General features: G+C 37.8%; 3 protein-coding genes across 6 annotated transcripts in view; all 3 read left to right on the forward strand.

Moving 5' to 3' along the window:
* LOC138178765 (alcohol dehydrogenase 2) overlaps positions 1-14490 on the forward strand; it is a 319787-nt gene that overhangs the window by 258021 nt on the left and 47276 nt on the right. The gene's annotated exons all lie outside the window — the stretch shown is intronic.
* LOC138178761 (15-hydroxyprostaglandin dehydrogenase [NAD(+)]-like) overlaps positions 1-14490 on the forward strand; it is a 154549-nt gene that overhangs the window by 87964 nt on the left and 52095 nt on the right. The gene's annotated exons all lie outside the window — the stretch shown is intronic.
* Positions 1-14490, forward strand: part of LOC138178752 (protein FAM135A) — a 45742-nt gene that overhangs the window by 18368 nt on the left and 12884 nt on the right. For all 4 annotated transcript variants that reach the window (XM_069110960.1, XM_069110961.1, XM_069110965.1 and 1 more), the window contains exons 2-3: positions 11262-11539; positions 11663-11739. In XM_069110960.1, the coding sequence (XP_068967061.1) occupies positions 11463-11539; positions 11663-11739 (154 nt within the window). In that variant the 5' untranslated portion in view covers positions 11262-11462. The remainder of the gene's footprint in view (positions 1-11261; positions 11540-11662; positions 11740-14490) is intronic.

Consider the following 14490-nt stretch of genomic DNA (forward strand, 5'->3'; position numbering starts at 1 on the left):
TATTAAACAAATTCCGCATATACACGGCAATCTTGTATTTCGAAATAACAATTAATCTTCGACCTTCTGCATATAATACAATGGAATATCCAACGTCAACTCCCATACAGAAACAAACGGAATAACCGAAACGACATAAATAATAAAACCGCTAAAAATAAAATTTCGTATTAAAAAGAATTTTTAATAAAAATATTCGTATTCCACGTGCATAGTTGAAAGCTACTGCACGATTCGAAATATTAAAAGCACAAACTGGGAATACGAAGTCTCGCTGCGATTAAAACACGAAACTCCATCAAATATTCTGTTTGTCTTTGCTCGAGGTAACAAAAAATCTGCGAAATTAATATTGTTTCGTTTCTGTAGGACAGAATGGATGGAACGTACTAACTCGAGTCGTAGCAAATGAAAAGAGAGAGACGATTAATCAGATCATAAAGGAATCATGAATTATCGAGGCAACGGTATTCCATTGGGAAACCGATATTTAAATAGAACTACGTAAGTTGAATTGCAAATGGGGAAAAAGCTCTGAAAGCTGTCGATGCGATTGTAAACCGTGCACAGGCCTCGGTCATAAATATTCTCTGCATTATTAACTATCGTAAAGAAAGAGATAGAAGATAGTTGAGAGTGACGGGCTGATACAATCGTCTACGTGAAGTTGCGAAAATTATAGGAAACACGTTATCGCATTTTCAGCCTGGTTTGATTGGGGCTGTAGTTGCGGATGGAGACATTAAATTTAATCAATAACTGTTGTTTGCATTTCTCGGGTATATCGAGGTGTTTTGAAGGCGAAACCGTTTGCACAGTCTCAAGATATTGGACAAAGATGGAAACTACAGGTGAGAGACCGAAGTAATTTTTGTAACTGTGAAAATGTTTTCTTTTTTATTTTTTCTTTTCTTTCTCGTTGAATAATCTACTGGGTTAATTTTAATTTGAAAAAACTGGAATTTTTCTCTTCCATGTAAGATTTGCTCTTTTTGTTTCAAACGTCATAGCTAGGTATTTGTTTTTTATTTTTCCATAAGTGTTAAAATATTTGGTTACGCATATTTTTTACCTTGCAAATAAAGTTATATTATATAGACCCTTCTGAAATAATAGCTAAATATTTTAAATTCTACGAAGGAAAATAAAAATGTCAAGAACTAAAATGATACAAAATTTCAGCCTTTTCAATTTCAAAATGACGAACGTATTTACTAAAAGGGGTAGGTTTCATTTGTGATATTCGTCAGACAAAGATGAAAATAATCATCACCAACACTAACCAAAAATCATTTACTAAATTCCCAGCCTGCACCTGTATCTTATACCACGTAGCCCAATAAATTCAATAATTAACTCAATAATAATCACGAATTAAGCCATTATAATTCACAGCAAGGATAATAAAACCTGTGTTGATTTGAAGGAAAAGTTTCCGGAATCAGTCGAAATACTTCGTTGAATTCGCAAATACAAGCAAGACGAAGGGTAGCCAGGAAGTCACGAGACGGTGGCAGCGCGACAAGGAATGGCAAATATTTCAAGAACTCGCAGAGTTCTCGAATAGAAACGAAGGTCGAGCGCGGGGCTGACGACCCGAAGACGACCGGAGCCACGAAAATTCAACCTCGAACGAAATGCTAATCGATACGGAATTTCAATCTTCCCCGTTCGGCGTCTTCCCCTTTCTCTGTTTGCCACGCTTCCGTTTTATCGTTCGTCGACCGTTGTTCAGCTTTCATCCCCCAAAGAGTGCGTTGCTACTGTTCACTGCGATGCGGATAAGCTTGCAGCCTGCTCGAAATTGATTTGCTAGGACAACTCGTTCCTATTATAGTTTCGTAGCTGCGGGTTTCTTAACTTGTTCCTTATAACATGTAGAAAATCATTGACAAATACGTTTTATATAAAATATTTAATAAAAACGCTTGGTACGAAATATTGCCAACAAAATTTTTTTAAATCTAATAAAAATATCTTTAATATATCTATTATTTCAAAAGATGGTACTTTTGTCAATGTTGTATGGAAAAACATGCAATTTAAAGAGAAAGTTTGTCTTACACCCTTTGGTTTCCAATTATTTTCATTTAAATACGAACAGTTGCTAATAGAAAAACAGATGTTAACTACTTGGCCAAGAAAGAACTATATCCTATACAAATTTGGTTAAAATTGACATATAGGTTACATATATGTATGTATAGCTTACAGGATTCGGAATTCTATAATTCCGTAGCTCTCTGCATACTACAACAGTCCAGCTGTATTCTTCGAAATGCTCGCAGAAATACAATTTTCACTGCACCGTAAAGCGATATTTTCAACCCTCTTTGGAAAACAGAAATTGCATATTCCATAAGCCGCCTAGAATATTAAAACTACGTCGTTTCGTTCGCCTTTAATATTCCGTAAGTTCGCAAGATGCTATAACGCGCAAAGACACGTAGCTTTACATCGCCATAAATCTTCGAGTCTGGCACAATATCTTGCACGAATTCGACCGTGTATATTTCCTTTGGAGACAGAAGAGGAAAAAATTCGTTAAAATTTCAAGAAAATCCGTGTCTGAACTAAACAAGGGCAACAACCTGCGGCATTACACGACGTTCGTATCGTCTTCAAGGCGCAACAACGCGTCGCACGTGCATAAAACAGCTCAGCTGCATCCATAACACGCGCTACCACGGATGCTTCGAAAAATATCGTGTAAGATTTATTTATAGCCTGTTCATACTTAATTTAACCAGGCCTCGCGCTGCAGGGAGAACGTCCAAGTCGATAAAAAAGATCCTAGAAATCCGTTATCGTCGATGTTCCAAGCTCGGCTCTGTATTTGCGCCATTGTGCTCCGCGTGTATCGATGGTTGGACACTGTGGACACGCTTCGACAGTTGCGCGATCGACAGACTTGCTGGGATTAAGTTCGCTATTGTTGCTTGGTTACGCTTTTTGCAAATGCGTTCTGCTACGAATCACAGTTTTTTCTGTATTCCGCTTTTCCAATATTTATCGATTATACTTTCTTGAATATTTATTCTACGTGTATTACGTGCAATATTTATATAACATGTTTGATAGTTTGTCACTATATTTAATATTTAGTTTTATATATTATATATACTATATATTTAATATTTATTTTGTGGTAAATAAATTTTTCACGTTTAATGATCTAAAATTTCCTACTTCCAACGATTTTAAATGGATGGTAATTTTGATTTACTGGTATTGATATTGTACGATATTGTTTAAGATTCGCACAGTTACAGTTAGTTGATCATGTTATCAGGTTGATCAGAGATATAGAATATATCGAAATGTTAATGAGAAACTGTCGATAAGTTATTTGACACGGCTGATTTTGACGATGGAAACGGATCAATGGCAGAGGATAACTAATGCTCGTGTTCGACGTTCCTTTATGCTTGATACGCGATTGGAAGATTGCGAGCAAGCTCGTCTAAAACTGCATCCAAGCTCACGCTATTTTATTATCCCTAAATCCTACATTTTATACATACTCGCAATACCATAAATCTTCGTGCAATCCGAATTCGAATCCAATTCCATTTCAACTTCCATAGAGAAAAATTTATTCTAAAAATATATGAATTGTGGAATCAGAACAATACGAGAAAATAATTCTGTAGAATTTGCGACATTTAAAACATTTACATCGTAATTTCAACATACACAAAATTCTATCACAGATTCACATTCTCAGATTACTTCGAACTTTACTAATCGACAGATCAGTAAATTAACAATCAATCGATAAAATCTCATAACAGCGTTAATTAAAATCTCAAAATGTTTCGTCTAACACACATAATATATCCATGAGAGGTGTCTATACAAGTGTTGGATTACTTTCGTGAGCGTGCGTATGTACTTACATGTCTTTTTATAGCAGCCTGTATTTCCAATTATTACAATTTACTAATACGAAATTTACACGCAAATTAATTACAATGTTTTTCATAAAGTAATAAAGCAAACGACAGAATCCCAATAGAATTCCGTACATTGACTTGCGAACGCTTGACGTTGGTTCGCGTGTGGCGTGTAGGAAACATTTTCACGGCCTCGAATGGTATCGCGCGTAAATACACACGACGTGACGCCCGATCTAGGCCAGAAACGACGAGTACCTCTGACTAAACTGGGCCACAGTGCGTCGGCCTCGTGTCTAGAAATACCATTGCTGGTCGTTCGAAACGACCAAAAAGCATTCCCGATTAAAATTGCTCGGGACCAGCCATTCAGGAATTTACAAAACCGCAGTATCTCGATACGAGTCTTTGTGAAAAATGTAGCAGAATGACAGAGTTTCTTCAGAAAAACATTTCCTTCGTTAGTATAAGGTGTTTTAGAGTGGCGATCGATATTATGTTTATCTTTCGTGCAAGTATGACTGTGCATTTCGAACTTTCGTAATTTAAAAGAATTTTTATTTCATTGGAATATTGTTTTTGTTGTACTTAATAACTTGCATATTTTTCAATTCAGCTCCGGAGCTGAAAACTTTAAAGCTAAAGCCTAGCTGAGAAATTTTTCCAAAGTGTAATTTCTCCCTTGTGGTCTCAATTTCCGAGAAATGATTATGAGACGTTCCAGAGATAATTTGAACAGCGTGATAACGAAATGTAATATGTCATACGACAGAAATAAATATTGTTTTTTTTTTTATAACTGCCACGCAACTGGAATTGATTTATTATTCTATTCGCGTGACTTTCATTACATTACGTTCATCGATATGAAAAATGAATTTAAACAAATCGACGATCTCGTAATGATACGATGAGAAACGTGGAAATTAAATGTATCTATTGTTCAACAATTTGATTAAATTGGCAACAATCGTGTATCGTTTCATTAACGTCGATGATGAAAATGTTCTGGTATTACATTGATATATAATATTAGATATAGTAGTAATAATAATATACAGGGTGGTTGGTAACTGGTGGTACAAGCGGAAAGGGGGTGATTCTAGGCGAAAAAAGAAGTCGAAAATATAGAATACAAATTTTTCGTTTGAGGCTTTGTTTTCGAGAAAATCGACTTTGAATTTTCGCTCGGTACACGTGCGGTACGTTATAACGGATCTCACTGTAGATCGTTGTCTCGATGGAAAAATTAAAAAAAAAAAAAATTTTTATTCTATATTTTCGACTTCTTTTTTCGCATAGAATCACCCCCTTTCCGCTTGTACCACCAGTTACCAATCACCCTGTATAACATATATAACGTATAATATAATAATAGTAATAAGTTTCAGTGATATAATTTCGTGTGGTATTCTGTATTTCATACATTTCAAACTATTATTCACAGATTTTTCTTTTCTTCCTAATGTTTCCACATTTTTATTTCGTATCTTCCATTTTTAATGTTGCTCAACCTAATTAAAAAAAAGAAAATTACGCTGGACGATCTCATTTTATATTATAACAAATTTTTCACTGCTGGTTCCTAGTTAAATACCAATTTCTCCTACATAAAAGATAATTTAGAAGATTTTTGATATATCAATGATGAATCAATCAAAGAAAGAAAAAGAAATGAAAGGAGCGATAATGCGATTCTCGAATAAGTACGAAGGACGAATTCTCAATATCGGTCTATAAAATTTTCAATGTTCTAGGGTAAAAATAGAGCTAGAAAATTTTTACGGAAGCGAAACTGTCTCGCAAAAGTATCGTCGTAAAGTATCGCCGAAACTTCCGCTCGCAGCTTTCTTACCACGTCACGTATTTGTTGTTTGGAACTTCGAATTGCGTTTAGCAGGGAAAAATGAATGGGAAAAGACATATCCGGGTGAGTTTCGAACTCTCTTTAAAACTTCCGCCATCTGACTTGTACCTTCGACCCTTCTGGGACAGACGAACATACAATACCCTTTAGAAAAGTTACCTCGGAGAATGGATCTGAATTTTTACAATCTCTTGCCACGATTTTATAATTCTATCTCTCGGTTCGATTTTCTCGTTGTTGGATTTGAACGAAATATCGCCCGAAAGGAATCAATTTCGAGTTTTCGATCAATGTGTTTGCATAGAAATTTACTGGAATCATAATTTTCCTTTTTTAACCTCGCTATATACCTTTACATCTTTTGTCTTTAAACATACAATCGATATTCCATCTCCTCCGTATTATCATCAAACAAAAATAATCTCCCCATAATAATTCTATCAACATTCACCTCAAACGACCGACCAGAAGAAGATAAAGCAATGCTCCGCGTACACCCCACAATAACAAAACCCTCTCCTGAAATTCTCCAAACTTTACACGATCGTACCCTCCACTACATTACCTCCCGTACAACACCATCAACTTTATCCGTGTAAATCTATAGGTTTTATGCTACCGTTAACTTTAATGACATCAACCAGTAAACAAGAAAATATTATATACAGAGTGGAAATTTTTATGCAAGCTGGTATTATTTAGGATATAATTAACAAAATTGAATTTCCATAGAAAATTGTTTAACCTACCAAGTATTGTATAAAATACTACAATTTGCATATTCATTATTTCTTTAGAAAGTTTCATTAATAATTTAATATGGACCGATGAAGAGGTGATTACGTTTCTTTTAAGTCAACCTTAAGACTAAACTATTCTCACGAAACGAATTAAGATTCTTAACACCTCAGTGTTAAGCGACGTCTCTGGCACATCATTGTAGGTTTTGGCATGGGAATCGCAAGGGGCGCCAGAGACGTTATTTGACGTCAAGAAATGAAACGAGCAACAGTCGCTCGAATTATCCATAATAATCTAATGAATAGTTTCTTCCGAGGACTTGGTTGTTGCTTTGAAATATTTTTGGTCACGTGTATAATATTAGAACCTCTACGAAAATATCGATCTCATTCTCACATATTTTTCAATCATTCGCGCTAAACATTTTACACTCGCGTCTTAAAATAGTCTAAAATGATAGCAAATTACACGTTATTAATATATTTAGCGTTAGAGCTACTAATTTTGCTCCGAGAGATTCCATTAAATATCATAATAGACACCTACAACATTGTTCTTAAACTTAGCATCGGACCAACGTTGGAACAACGCAAACGAACGAACGTCTTTCGACAGACTGATTTCACAAACGTTCATGCAGACACGTTCGTCTTGGCAGCGCAGTCTGACAGCCAACAAAATAAGATCATGAAATCGTGTAACCTGAGCTAGCTCGCGCCAGTAGTCAAGAAAAGAATCGTTGCTGTCTGTCACGGAGTGTCACCATTTTTTCCACCCTCGGTCGTTCCACCCTCTCACCTAGGTTCCCCGTGCGTAAGCCAGGTCGTTGATCTTCGCTCGAGGAAGTGTGCACGCGGCCTTCGCGTCCTTGACAGTGGCACGCGCGAGCGCGTCCAGTCGCCGAGGGCAGCCTGAGGAATTTTTGTTTTCTGTCAGCTTCCTTTGTCGGCAGTTTTAACCCCCGTGGTTCTTCACTATGCATTTGCACGCGTGCAAAAGACTATCGTGAATGAATCATTTTTGCGGGCCAGGGAATTCGACGAGGATCGGACGAGGGAGGCTTGTCGAAGCGTTCACGAGTGAAGATCGACCTGGCGATCAAAGTTCACTGCACGGGATTTTGGTTAGTGGTGCAAGAGATGGATTTCGGGTTGTATTAGGTCGTAACGTATGGGATCTTCGATTTATTTGGTTAAAGTAAATAGTTTTCTAATAATTTTTATTGTACGACGAACAATTTTATTTAACACAGATACGTATTCCTTTAGAAGGACGATTACAAGATAGTTCTTGCAATAACAAATTGGCAATCTGTGGCAATAATGTTTGATGATTTTTTATATCGTGTGAGACACAAACGAATAATAAACAACTATGCAGAAATTTAATCGCATGCGATTTAAATCCTGAATAAATAGTATCGGCACATCTTGATCAGTAAAAATATTCTTATTTCGGTGAAACTCTTCCTTTTTTACATAATGTATCTCGCGATATTGCATGCCCAATGTGCATCCTAAGATACAACATTTGAATATCGGAAAAATATTAAAAGTAGAATATTTTATGGTAAATAATGTAAAAATGGAAATTTCCATCATAAGAATCGAGTGTGTCCGATTACTGAAGATATTAAAAAGTGTTTGGAAATTCACGAATTATATTAAACGTAAAAAAGTGAAGGCCAGATTTGAAAAGAGTGTCTAAGCTAAATTTCATTTTACTCCTAAATACACATAAAAATAAATGCATACTAGGTACACTAAATATACGAAATATAATATCTAAATATACATCGGCACACTATATAAATAATCCACGAGTCTCTCACTTTGTCTAGTTTAATAGCAAGGAAAGTCTCCTCGTTGACGCTCGATAAATCATTTTACGTTATATTTCAGCTCCTCCAGATTCACGAGGCATCCGAGCACTTAAGATAAAGTGGACGTTCGATCAATACGGATCGGTTATCGTTGCTTTGCTTAAACCATCAACCACGCTAGCCAACCCCTAGACGAAGGTTATTAAGTTTAAAGTTTGATCGGCCGTCTCAACGAGGAATTATGGAAATTATAAAACAAGTCCTCCTCTTCGCCAACAATTTCCCACGGTTTCAATGGAATTCGCGAACGTTTAAAACACGTCAGAAGCATGCACTGGTTTGAACATGTTGCAAAAGAGATATTCGACAAAGTGTTTACAGTGTCGGCGACATCCAATCTACCTGCTGAACGTTTGTACGTACGGTCTAACCCTTTGCAAGCTGAGACTTTGGCATCGTCAACAGAACAGCCCTTCCATTTCGTCAGGATACGATACAAAGACTTGCGTTTGATTTGTTTGGCTTTTACACATTACCGGTATCGCACGGTTAATTCTTCGCGAATCCAGGAAACGATTTAATTGCCGAATGCTGAGAGATTTGCAGGATTATCGTAAGCCCCGTTTTACTCGATCAGGTTTCAATACGATTTAGCGTTAGCTGTGTTGATAGTTTTGTTAATACTGGAGATTATACAGAATATATGTATAAGGATTTAGTAGAGCGATTAGTCCAGGATGGATTAGGAATTTGTACTTTTCAGTATAAAGAATTACTTCTATTTTTTTTTTATAAAGCACCATTGTGTATGTATAGTTGTAAGAAAAGCGTATATTTTTCGTAACGGGGAATAAAATTATAATTTAATTATGAAACCGAAGGAATGATACTTTTAAAAGTTAAAATATGCGATTCCATCTAAATAAATAGGAATTTGATACCTCGAACAACCTCGTTTAATGGACAAATAGTAATATCTCACTATATCTTCTTGTAATAATTAACATTTGTTCAGTTTTGCAACAAATACAATAAATCATCCTGGGAGTTTTGAAGGGAGTTTGAACTTGTTTCTTTCTGTTCTTTAATATCTGTTGCACTTGTTTCAGAATTTATATAGTTATTCTTCTTTTGTACTATAGCCCAAAAACCTAGATTCTCTTTCAAATTTTTATTGCTCAGAACCTCGTTCGTTATATGTATGTGGGAGATGAAAGGACATCGGGGCTTCCCTTTTGGAATGTTGGGAAAAACCCCAATACCCTAGTCCAGACTTTTACTATAGCTACGCTTAAGTAATAAGTAATAATGGGCTTGGGCTCGAAGTGACATAACGAGTCACTGAACGTAGCCACGGTCACGGGAGGAACGTGTACCTGACAGAGATATGGAATAATTATATATAATAGTTCTCCTTAAAAACAAAGAGAGGTGGAGAGAAGAATATATAAGGGCAGTTCCACTTGGACTGTAGGTCAGTTCATGCAGATAAGTTTTACTTGTACATGGAGTCATACGTGTATCACATCGCATTCGTCATCCCGTTGACCGTGGATTCGTTATCGAACCTGAATTCGTTGTCATCAACATCTCGACCATCCGATCGCAGCTATTACTTATAGCCTCTTGTAGTGACCACATTTGTACCAATAAATATTCATCGAACGCCCAAAATTCCAACCTTAACCCGACATGAAATTATAAATATTCGTAGGAAATTCTAGTTTGCCATAAATTACTCGAGCAATTTGTGAAAATTTCTAGTATTGGAGGCATGAATACCGCGTAACAATGTTGGGAAGTTAAAAAGCAACAGCAATTACAGCGGGCTAAATCACTGAGCGGACTTGGAAACCGGCAGACGTTAATTTCCACTTGACTCTCGAACTCGGCTCTAATTAAATCCACTTTAAACTCGAATCGTTTCGTCGTCGCTACAATTAGAAGTCACTCGAAGGTATGCGGGGGTGGTCAACCTCCTTTCCGGAAGACTCGATTGCAAAGCATTCGCGAATTTCGAGGCCAAACTTCGTTAGCTTGCCGTTTCCAACGGGGAAATAAATCAGAGCAAACAGAGAAATTCCCGTTCCCGTTCTTTTCTCTCGTGAAGAAACACACGCTGAAAGTTTTTCCCTGCCTTCCAGGCGTAATCAATGATTTACCGAATTTGGAAATAATTTTTTCTCGGATAGAATATACAGATATTTTGTAGATATATACGTACTGTCACGACAACAGTCAAAGAATTTTGAAAATCAAAACATTCGAACTACACATTGATCGAATGAAAAATTGCTATCATTTCAGAGTTGTTCTGTTAGAAGGAGCGTTTCATGTAAAACAAGACACCCGATTATTTGTCATATTGTGCACTCGTACTTGTTATTTTTATCATACGTTTTCGTACGTTTCCTGCGTAGGAATGTCAGTACAAAGAAAGAAACGATGTTGAAAAAGCGTTCTCGTTGTATTGAAATTGTCGACACCAACGTATCTGTAAAATGCAGAAAATGAATAAAAAAATGCCAGAACCTTTCGTTGATTTAATATTTGCCAAGAAATACAGGGAGTTTACTGAAAGCTTGCCTCTATTCAGGGTACTCGCGTAGAGAATGTTCTGTATATAACAGAAACATAAAATATCAAAAGATCAATAAAAAAATACAAATACTTTTCGTAAGTTCAATATTTGCCAGGAACCAGAGAGTAAGAGAGAGAGAGAGAGAGAGAGAGAGAGAGAGACGTAAAGAGGAAGACAGGAAAGACTCACCTCCCTCCGCGTAAATCACATGCAATACACCTTTATCCACTTCAGTACGCGGCTGAACGGTTCAAGCACCTTCTGGACGATTCAACGATTCGAAGGGGCTGGTTGCTCGAAGCGGTTGAACCATTGTCTCGTAAATCGAAAGATTCCGTTCTTTTTTATTCGTAGGGTGCCTTCGACGTTGAAAATTTGCGGACAGGATGGCAGGATCGAGCCGGGAACCTCGGCCAGGCCCTAAACGACAATCTTCATCCCTCGTAAGTCGTCGCGACAGACGAAGCTGGTCTTCGTTCGATTAAAGGGCTGCTTCGAACGACGAAGGGAGAAAGAGAGAGGAGGGGTGGTGGTTAGGTTGGCGTCGCGATCGAGATGAGCGATCTACAGGCCACTCTCGAGTTCTCCCTCGAGCTCTGCAAGTTCTACAATGTCGACCTGTTCCAGCGTGGGTAAGCGGATTCTCCAGCCATTCTCGTGGACGGAATGTGTGCGCGACGGCTGGCTTGCGTAATTTGCAACGGCTTACCTATCGCCATCGCCTCTAAGCTTATCGACGATTTCCAATTTCCCAGGTATTACCAGATACGAACTGCCCTCAGAGTGTCACCCAAACTGCCTGTCAAGGTGGAGGTTAACCAGTTACGCAACCGTGAGTACTTCTTTTGAATTTCAGTGATTTTTCACGAATTTTCGATAGCGTTGGAAATTCGGATAGGCTTAGGTTTAAAATACTACAAATCAGTGTGTAAATGTTTATGAAAAATAAGTTATCCTAAATTTCTTCCATTATCGTTTGGTCGTTTTAAATGTAGTAGACGGTAGAATCGCGTTTGTACGAACAAGTTGATGCTCAGGCCTTATCATCCTAAGTACGATCGAAGGTAATTTCGTGTTACGTCCGGTGACTCTTTACGTAAACCAGGATCCATCCCTCGGTCGAAGCGGCTACTGGCTATGCAAATATAATTAGCTGGATCGCACTAATCCTAAGGAACTGTCATAAAACTAAGCATTTGTATCTTACCGTTAGGGCCCTTAATTGTTATAAAATATATTCAAGTAGAGACGTTCCTTATGATTATTGCACCATCAGGTGAAAAATGGGAAGGTCGGGTTTTTCTCATGGTGATGGGGCCACCAACACCCAGCAATAGTTTTGCCTCTGCGGCAGCATCGTAACCGAACTTCACTGGTTTATCTGCGTTACATCAGTCAACATCTTTTGACTGGTTTTTCATCCGTTGATCAATCAATGTCTTGACTGGTTTTCGTTCATCGATCAGTCATCAATTGTAATTTACTATTTACACGTCTTTCAGAATACGCCTACACGCACCACGCGTAACTCTTTATATCCACAAAGTTGTTGGAATAAAGTATATATTATAACCTGTTACTTCAATGTTATAATCAGTCAACCACCTCTATTATCCTAAATGGATAAACCAATTCGTGGCGTCGATTATCGAATCTTAAAGAGAATTTGCCACTTTCGTTGACGCGATCTACCGCGAACAATCGAATATTTCGTAATATAAAAGTATAAACACTGACTCCCATAAGGAATATATTAATATAAGCGATCTAAATAATAGCAAAATAAGTATTTAAATTCTAATATAATTGAACTAATACGAAAGAAGCTGGAGCGAATGATTATGTAATAAATTTCTATTATCGAAACTGCTCGACTTTCTGAACTTCTTCGTCCTGTTCGGACAAACGAGGTTCTATCGCACAGCAGAATTCTATTTATCAGAACGAAATTTTAGTTAATACCCGATTAATTGAACTTTTGCCGATTGAATTCACTCATCTGAATATAAGCTGCTATCGTGTGAGCAAACAATAGTAGATAGTGAGAATAATGAGCGAGGTTTCCCAACAAGATCAGATAAATGGAATTTTTTGTCGCACTTAAAACGTGGCCGAATACTTCAATAACAAGCTCTATATACCAGGTATGTAAATATGAAACCGGAATTTTTGTATAGAAAATACACGTTTATTGTATGAAAATGATTAAAAATATTTTATTCGAAGTATTGCCCATCGCTAGCTATACATTTTTCCCACCTGTCTGGCAATTGGTGGATGCCACGCCAAAAAAACTGTCGCTCTTTTGAGGCAAACCAGTCATCGAGCCATTTTCGTACATTTTCGTAAGAAGTGAAGTGCTGGTCAGAAAGTGCGTGTCCCATCGATGCAAATAAATAGTAATCGGACGGAGCCAAGTCTGGTGAGTAAGCCGCGTGCGAAAGTATTTCCCAACTGAACGCTTCGATCGTTTCCTTGACCGGTTTTGCTGTATGCGATGGTGCATCATCACGAAGCAAAATTACTTTGTGTTGCCTTTTTTGATATTCTGGTCGTTTTTCACGCAAAGCTCGATTCAAATCGATCATTTGTTGTCGGTAGCGCTCGGTATTAACGGTTTCGCCAGGTTTTAACAGCTCGGTGGTCTTTTTCGGTGGTCTTCCACGTTCTCGTTCCTCGCGTCAAAATTGCCACTTCTGAATTTTTTAAACCACTCGAAGCACTGTGATTTACCAGGAGCATGCTCACCGTAAGCTTCGACAAGCATTCGATGCGATTCTGCAGCAGTTTTCTTCGAATGGTAACAGAAAATCAATGCTGTCCGCAAATCGTAGTTTCCAGGCACAAAATTTGACATGTTCAACGCTATTACAAACTATGCTGTTGTATGAAACTCGTATTGTTCTGAGTCGAAAATGTTTGTGAGATGTCAACAAAGACTTCTGGCATCAATGACGCAGTTTAGTGATAACTATATTATTAGCTAGGACCATCTATAGGCAAATTCCGGTTTCATACTTACAGGCCTGATAACACTAGAACAACATTTCATTCAAATAATCGCCAACTGTGACATCCACGCGCTTCATTAACGTCACCCACGCACCCATATCCTCTAACCAAACTAACAATCTCCTCGCCATCCTTCTTTCTACTTGAAAGAACGAAAGAAAAGAAGCAAATGGTAACCGAGTTTCCAGAAATTACCAGCCCTTTGCCGCGACAACGCGTGTCCGGCGAATCAAAGAACTTTCCTCGTGGAGGCAGAAACTTCTGCGGCACCGATGGCGGTAGAAAACTCGCTCGAGTTCACCCCGTCGAGTTAGACAACGGCTGCGACTAGAATTTCCAACTAGTTCAAACCTAGCTTGCACTCGATAGTGTTAGAAAGTTCCCTGAATCGCTTGTATCGCGTTGCCACCCTTCATTGTGCACCGAAACTCGAGCTTCTCTCTTCTATCTCGTGAAAACGAATGAAAGAAAGAAAACCACGAGACGTTCAACGTGAAACGAGTGTCTCTCAAGTCTGACAGGCAATCGGAATTTCGATTTGGAAAATTAGACGCGCGGCCATACACTGAAC

The sequence above is a fragment of the Bombus flavifrons genome, chromosome 4, assembly GCF_040668555.2.
Source record: "Bombus flavifrons isolate JBK064 chromosome 4, iyBomFlav1_principal, whole genome shotgun sequence".
In the NCBI taxonomy this organism is placed as follows: Eukaryota; Metazoa; Arthropoda; class Insecta; order Hymenoptera; family Apidae; genus Bombus; species Bombus flavifrons.